An 8,561-nucleotide genomic window follows, 5' to 3' on the forward strand; every position below is an offset into this window, starting at 1 on the left:
TCATATTTATAAATTTTTAAACTTGTTTAAAAAATAAAAATATAATTAATAATCTTGAGTCGTCATTAATAGTAAATCGAATTATAATCATGATTTTGAACGGTTAATAATAATCATCTTGAAAAAAACATTAAGATTAAGGATCAACATTTTTCTATCCATCGAATTAGACCGCTGAACTATTATTGATTCTTCTGAACCATGGTGCCGTGTAGGTCAATTAAATAACAAAGGTTTAAATAAAATATTTGTAAATTTGAAGATTGAAATAAAACAAATGATAAAACTTTTTAGGGGTAAAGTGAATATTTCTCAATCAGCCGTTTCCTCCGCTGTCCGCCCTCGCTCGCCACTATAATCTCAATCCGCCTGGAGAGCGGACGAATCTCTCCATGTATTCTGCTCCAGTCGCGCGCGGGCTATCGTTCCAACTACGGTTTGGGTCTGACGGCCGCCGGAAACCCTTCACTAAGCAGCCTTCCCAGTTCACGTCTGGCCGATGCCTGAAAGCCCTCTCGATGGCATCGAACCAGGGAGGTGCTACCGCTGCTGCCGACAATGGAGGGAGACGAGACTCCGGGGCTCTCGATTTGAAGCCGATTTTGGATGAGATCCACGTCGATTATGCCTGCAAGGACCCCCAATCTCTGCGTAGTGGGTGCATTAAAAATCTCATTTGGGCAATTCTAATTCTTTCCTCTCCCTTTCATTTGGATCTTATTCTCTTCTTCGTTTAGGGCCTCTGTCCATTTCCGACTCATCTGGCTTGTCTGAGGGAGCACAGTTTCGTGTTGCATACCAGGTTCGGATTGTGATTCATGTATCTGTTATTTATCTTATTTTGCAATTGGTTGCTTTGCTTCCTTTGATCTGTTGCTATGTGCTTTGTTGAAACTGCATTCATTTTCCTTAGGGCCTCCCAGGGGCTTATAGCGAAGCTGCAGCAGCAAAGGCATATCCTAAATGCGAAGCAGTTCCGTGCGAGCTGTTTGAGACTGCTTTTGATGTGAGCTTTGCCTTATTTCATTTTCCCCCCAGAATTCTATGGTGTTTTTCCAGAACCATAAATAATGATCTTGCAAATTTTGTGCAATGTTATCCAATACCTTCATTTTTGATACCTAAATGGAATTTCCATTCCTTTAAAAACTTCCTACATTTAGATTTCAATTGTCATAGATTCTCACAGTCCTCCAGAAAACTGTCCCAAAAATCGGATGTTGTGGTGGCGTGTTTAAAAAGAAAAGTCAATATTATGATACTAAATCATGAAAAAAAAATCAAAGGAATTCCCTTCTTGTTTTGAAACATCAAATAGCAAGCACCCCCCTTGATTTATCATCAAAAGAACATCCCAATAGAATGGCATATCGTCTGATTGTGGAAAAGCCTTAAATATCTTTAAACCTATAAAATCCATCACCCGTTTATCCAAAAGAATCAGATGGCCGACCCAACTAGCCTAATGTGTGCCCCTAGTCTAAATGGAGATATTTAGCAATTTTGTCAAATTGTTAAATTCATCTAGAAATGTTACATTTACATTTCAATCATAATTGCTTTGAGCATCTAGTAGTTTTGACCAATGCTGCATGAGTTATAAATTTTAAAATAGAATTACCATGAAAAATATTTTTTAAAAAAAAAATAAATTAGCATAGGAGTGTTATAAAATCTATAAATTTAAGAGTAAATTAAACATTTTTAAAAAAGAAGTGACATATAAATAAAAAAACTATAACATATTTGGTAAAAATTGTCAACTCTTGTGGTCAAAATTGGTAAAATTATATAATAGTTTTAGTTCTAATTGCTAGATCCATGGAAATTTTTGCAAAAAGTGTTACAAGACTATTTTTAAGTCATATAGTCACTTAACAATGACTAGACTTTAACTTGTTTGATCACTTTAAAGCACCTATTAGAGTTTGTCTAGGAAGTTAAAGTTTTAGGCTTAGTATAGTAAAAGAGAATAAATGAAGTTTAAGTTTAGTAGGAGTAAACGTAACAAGATAATTGTTAAGATAGGAGATGACGAATTACCTGTAACTAAAAGTTGTAAGTATCTAAGATCATTTTTGCAAAAGAGTAAAGGGGTTGATAGAAATATTTTATATAGGATACAAGCATATGGTTGAAATGGAGGAGGACGTCAAGTGTTCTTTATAATCATAAGGTACCTCTAAAGATTAAAGGTAAGTTTTATAAAACGATAGTTAAGACCTACTTTGTTATATGCAGCTGAATGTTGAGTTAGAAAGCGAGAAAAAAGAAAGGGCAGCCTGGTGCATGAAGCTCCCTCTATGCGGGGTCCCGGGGAAGGATCCATTGTACGCAGCCTTACCTTGCTTTTTGCAAGAGGCTGTTTCCAGGATTCGAACCCGTGACCTTTTGGTCACATGGCAACTTTACCGTTGCGCCAAGCTTCCCTTCTGGGTTAGAAAGTGAGCACACAAACAAAAAATGTGAGGATGATAAGGTGGATGCATAGACATACAAAAATAAACAAATAAAAAATAAGAATATCAGAGAGAAAGTAAGAGTTGTACCTATTGATGGAAAACTCTGAGAGACATGTTTAAAATGTTATAGACATATACTTAGAAACAAATAAAACATTGTATTAATTATAAATAAGTAAACTCATGATATTTTGTTAAGCAACGATTCTGTTAAGTCAATTCATTTAACATTATGTTGTATCCAAGTTATAAATTTTAATGTATGCGGGATAATGAGTTATGATACATTATAACCCTCTCACACTAATATTGTACCTATAGCAGATAGTGACCATATGATTGTTTTATTGCTTTTTTTTAATGCTTCTACTGCTACTTTTAGTTAATCTCACCTAGTGGGATAATACTTTGTTGTTATTGTTGTTCTGCTGCTACTTTTTCTTTTTATTCCTTCCGCATAATCTTATAAGATCTTTGTTTGAGACATGTATATTTATCATCTTGGCTTAAACTTTAGTTTCATGCTAGAGTTTCGGTATGTTACTTTTTTCACTGTGTTGTATAGACACTTTACATGGATTTTACTCTATTAATATGTTTCATATATATATATATATATATATATATATATATATATATATATATATATATATAACATCAAAATTAAGAGTATATTGACATTTTTGGCATTTGTTAAACCGTAAAGGGAAGAGTTTTAGATGAGATTTACTCATTTAATCCTTTGTATTTGTTTTTTTAATGATACTATATTAATTAGATATTTGAATTAAAAAGCAATTGCTCATTTTTATTTTAATGTGTTTTTGATAAATTCATATAAGTTTTAGTTCATTTTTATGTAACTTATTTACTTTTAAAACTAAAATTTTGCAACTACGCAATTAGAAAATCACTTGAATTAAAATTTTAGAGAAAGGACAGAAGAAATCCTTTTGTCCATCCCTACACTCCAATACCTTGCAATAATTGAGAATAAGATTGTACATTAACAATCTTTAATTAGTCTACAAATTATTCTGCTTCTTTCTACTCAATATTTGGTTAAAATAAAGGAGTATTCTTTATTTGAAAAACATTGAGAAAGGGTGGGATTTGCAACAACTTTTTGCCTTTGTGGAAGACTGCTACAACCACTATCAGTGGTGCTGTCATCCAACATGGAAATGTGACTTCCCATTGATCGTAGTTCATTGGTTCCATCTGGGGAGCATCACCAATGAAGACAATGTTCCACACCTTGCTGGTGTAGCCCTCTTGTAGTTTGTACTCTTCAGGCACCCCACACAAACCCAACAACGAGGAGGGAGAGAGAGAGGATTGGATATGATTTAATTGAGGATGAAGGAGAGGTGGGCAACGTAATTTGAGTTTTGATAAGTGTAATTTTGTAATTGTAAAGATTGTGGCATCCATCCATTTTGGGCTAACAAAAACAAGACGTAAGATTATCTTTTCTGATTCATCTAATTTTCCAACATTCTCAATCTATTGGTCCTTGTAGCAATCTATTGGCCCTAGTAAAGACCAGGACAGACGAATAATCTAAGTAATCCATTCTCAATCTGTTGGTCCTAGTAATGACCAGGATAGACGAATAATCTATGTAATCCATTCTCTCTATCATCCATTGCTGACTTTTCCGCCCAAGTAAACATACCCTTAGTGTAACAAAATAGCAAAGTTAGTTTGAGGAATTTAACATGTTGGAGCATTAAGGAAGACCCTAGATTGTCTCTCAATAAATTGGTTAATGGACTTTAGTCAGATCCATAGAGAGAGTCAAATCATTCTTATCACTGTAGAATTGGCTTTTCTATGTTTCAAGCATAACTTGCTACCTCATCTGAGGAACAACCTGCTATCACTTGCCTTATAGTAGATACTAGTTATCACATCATTCCACAATATAATAGAAGATGAAAATGCCTAATTCTCAAGTGATAGACCATAACAAGTAATATCTTTTTGTCATGGCATTCAATTTTAGTAATAAAGTACAGAAATAAGGAAGATTGTGAAGATCTTTTAAATGAATAAGTAGTTTATCCTATAGGTGAACATTCATTAAGAGATAAAGACAAAGAAGAACTTTGAATTTTAAATTATGATTTATTGTAACTACACCGACATTAACAGACATAGGAAATGCATTGGTATCTTCAAACAAGAATTACAAGATTGTCATAGATGTAGTTACACGAATGTAATCTTCACCTTGTAGACTGAAAAAAGTACATTATGGGATTTGGTATGCCTAAGACAAGCATTTGTCCCATCTACAAAAACATTCACTCTCGCCATACCAATCTATATTGTGAGAAGAAATGATTTTAATGCTTAACTGACATAAACATTAATTTACTTCTCAATATAGAGGAATTGCTATCTTACTGTATGGTATTCGAGCATGTACCTGTCCATTGATTTTATTGTAGATTTTATTCTTTCAGTTATAGTTATCTCTAGCATTGTCAAAAATTAAGGGCATTCATGTTAACCCCCAATCTTATTCAATGGAATGGACAATCATGGATGATAAGGCAAATATTCTAAAAAATTTCACTTTTAGTCATTTTAAGTTGAATTTTCCTTTGGAGAATGATGCAAATAAAAACAAATGACTTCAAAATATATTATCTACTAAAATAAATTGGTTTTTTTCCTGAATTTTTCAATTTATTTTGTTCTTCTTTGCTCAATTTTAATATTGTAATATTTTTTTTACTATTTCTAGGTAACATAGTTTATTTTACTCAAGTTCTATGAGATTATATATTGCAATTCACTAATTTGTCAAACTTATGGATTAGATTGTCATCTCAGTGTTGTATTCATTCAATGAATAGGTAATTCTTTTGTAGAATATTTTCTTCTCTCTCATAAGATTGCTGATTATGGCATGCAACATTGAGAGATGTTGAACTGCATGGATCTATTGTCACTCTACCAACATTCCCTTCAATTTAAGCCTGCTGCAACTGTATTTAGTAACATTTGCCATGGCTCTTACATTTCATTTTATTGTAAGGCATGGCTTATTTTTATCTTATCTGACATCCTACCTGAACTAATTTGGTTTGCATTTATAGATTTGCTTGAAACTGAAGTTTACAGTATCTCACTTAACATGAAATATGAATGAACTTTGTCCTTTTTAACAGATGAGAAAGTCCGAACAAAACTTTAGTTAATGTAACAAATAATGATTTAATTAAGATAAAGGCTTGTGTGTAGGATAGGATCCATGTTGCCTATCTCAAATTGGAGAGATAATGGTATGCTTCAAATGAGTGGAAAGCATCATGGGTGGAAATAGTCTTACACAAAGCTAAACATTAGATGTGATGCTACACTTCAAATAAGAGAAGGGCATCGTGGGCAGAAATAATGATACAAATATGAAAGGTAGAAATTCTTTTAATATGCATGCAACTATCCAACCAACAACCAAGCCTTATCCCACTAGATGGGGGCGGCTATATGGATCCTTTTATTCTTGTTGGTAATCAAACTTTACTATTCTGGGATAATATATACTAGAGTCCTATCAGAGGACACAATAAACTACTAATTGAAACGATTTAATTGGCAATCAAAGAGTCTGCGTTACCTACAAACTGATCTTCCTTTTATGATCGTGTAGGCAGTTGAACGCTGGCTTGCTGATCGAGCAGTTCTACCTATTGAAAATTCACTTGGCGGCAGCATCCATCGCAATTATGACCTTTTACTGAGATATAATTTGCACATTGTTGGGGAAGTTAAACATGCTGTTCGGCATTGCTTACTAGCCAATCATGGTGTTAAGAAGCAAGATCTGAAAAGAGTTCTTAGTCATCCTCAGGCACAACTTTCTTTTTCCCTCTCTTGTTTGTTTTTTCTTGATTCGATTGTCTTTTTTTTTTAACGATAAAGATATTATGTCATGATAACTTTAATGTTTTCAGGCTCTTGCTCAATGTGAGAATACACTCGCAAAACTAGGAGTCATCAGAGAAGCTGTCGATGATACAGCTGGAGCTGCAAAGGTAAGAAGATGCCTATGCTTCAGTACTTATCCATGTTTTCTTTTCTTGTTCCTCTTTTTGGAGTCAGTTTATAAAGCACTAGGTTACTAAACATTGAAAGGGAAATTAAATTTAGCTTTGTAAGTTAAACTTGACTATTGCAAAACATGGGCTAATTTCAATTTATGTGAACTTTGCTCAGTTTGTTGCTACCAACAAACTTCAAGATGCTGGGGCTGTTGCCAGTTCCTTGGCTGCTGAAATATATGGGTTGAATATCCTTGACCAAGACATTCAGGTGATAATGTTTGTTTCTCATTGATTTGTTTCATATATTTAATTGCTGCACAACTGATTCCATCTATTCATCAAATTAGGATGATCCTGATAATGTTACTAGATTCTTGATGCTCGCCAGGGAACCCATAATTCCAGTTAATGATAAGCCATTTAAGGTAATGATTTGGTGACTCGAAAATTGAATAGTACTTCATGCCAAATGCACCACTGCATTCTCTATATTGGGTTTTTGTAGATTAGACTATTTTATTTTTATTTTTATTTTTGTGTGTTAGACAAGCATAGTTTTCTCTCTTGAAGAAGGCCCAGGTGTGCTTTTCAAGGCACTTGCAGTTTTTGCTATGAGGGATATCAACCTAACAAAGGTTTGCCATATCGCTTCAACTTATATAGCCTTGTTTGAGTTTTGTAATATCTAGTTGACATATAACTTACCAGTGATTTGTTTTCCAGATCGAAAGCCGTCCCCGGAAAAACCAGCCTTTCCGTATATCTGAAGATGGCAATAATGGGCGTTTAAAGTATCACATTGCAGTAATCATGATTTCTCATTGCATATTTGTTTCCTGCATAGTAAGATATTGAGAATTTTGTTCGATTTTTAGGTATTTTGACTACCTGTTTTATGTTGATTTTGAGAAATCAATGGCTTCTGAAAATGCACAAAATGCCCTTAGGCATTTGAAGGTATTTATTTTTCTTTATATTGCGTATTTTCCTTTCCTCGTCTAAAACTTAGCTTGGACTTTTTCCTTTACAGGAATTTGCAACATTCTTGAGAGTGCTAGGAAGTTATCCTAGGGACTTGAATGAGGGATAACTTGCTTTATGAAGATGATGAAATATTATGGTAATGATAGTTGCATCTTAAACTAAGTTTTAACCATTTCTTCATGAGAAAAATATAATGCTATGAAGAGGATGAAAGATATTATGGAAATTATAGTTGCATCTTAAACTAAGTTTTAGGCATTTTGCCATGAGCGATATAATAGCATTATCATATCACTTTGTTATGCATGTTGATGTGGTTGTATTATCCTAATATTTTTTTTTTTTTGTTTTAAGAAAAACTAATATAGCAAGCATGAAACTTTTTCCCAAGTATGTACTAAGAAGGGACATAAAATGACTATGATAAATCATAAAGTTCTAAATGCGTAAGAGAAGTAATACAAAGTAATTAAACCAATGCATAAAGTTCAAAATGTTGGAGGAGGAAATTTGATGCCATGATGGCCAGGATTTATGTCGACCCGCGCAAAGGAACTCCACCATTGATAGTAGAATCACCTAGTTCGGCTCAGGTTATTGAGGAAGGGATGTGTCATATTTGCTCTGAGTGGGAGGGGTTAGCATGAAGTAGGGAAGAAGCGTCAATCTTAGGTAAAGTTTTAACTAAATAGAGATCGGATCCAGGTTAATGAGTTTGATTTGTGCATCACCTGTACATGCGCCTGTGTCAGATGTAAGAAAATTGGTAAAATTTTACTCCATACTTTGCCTGTATCCTTTAACATCTGCTGTATATGATTACATTTCTGTGTACTAAGCCAGCACATTTGGATAATATTTGAATGTTCATGTTTTGTGTCGTGCAGGTACAGTTGGTGTCCATCGTTCTTGTTGCCTATATGAGCAAGATTTTGATGGGTTATCTTTGAATAGTAGAATGGCAGTTTAGTATGTAATAAAGCAGCACTTCTTTCTTCACTAATTCTCTAAATAATGCATTTATAAATGCTTCTTCAGAGTTTATTCAAGTTTGTTT

General features: G+C 33.7%; 1 protein-coding gene across 1 annotated transcript; it reads left to right on the plus strand.

The window, feature by feature from the left end:
- The first annotated feature begins 316 nt into the window (after window positions 1-316).
- LOC121980441 (arogenate dehydratase 2-like) lies at window positions 317-8,561 on the plus strand. Its single transcript, XM_042532474.1, has 12 exons — window positions 317-654; window positions 738-802; window positions 914-1,006; window positions 6,127-6,327; window positions 6,431-6,511; window positions 6,693-6,788; window positions 6,868-6,945; window positions 7,066-7,155; window positions 7,244-7,311; window positions 7,396-7,477; window positions 7,551-7,640; window positions 8,392-8,561. The coding sequence occupies exons 1-11, from the start codon at window positions 393-395 to the stop codon at window positions 7,608-7,610; spliced, it is 1,176 nt and encodes a 391-aa protein (XP_042388408.1). The 5' UTR covers window positions 317-392; the 3' UTR covers window positions 7,611-7,640; window positions 8,392-8,561.

Source organism: Zingiber officinale, chromosome 5A (assembly GCF_018446385.1).
Source record: "Zingiber officinale cultivar Zhangliang chromosome 5A, Zo_v1.1, whole genome shotgun sequence".
Classification (NCBI taxonomy): Eukaryota; Viridiplantae; Streptophyta; class Magnoliopsida; order Zingiberales; family Zingiberaceae; genus Zingiber; species Zingiber officinale.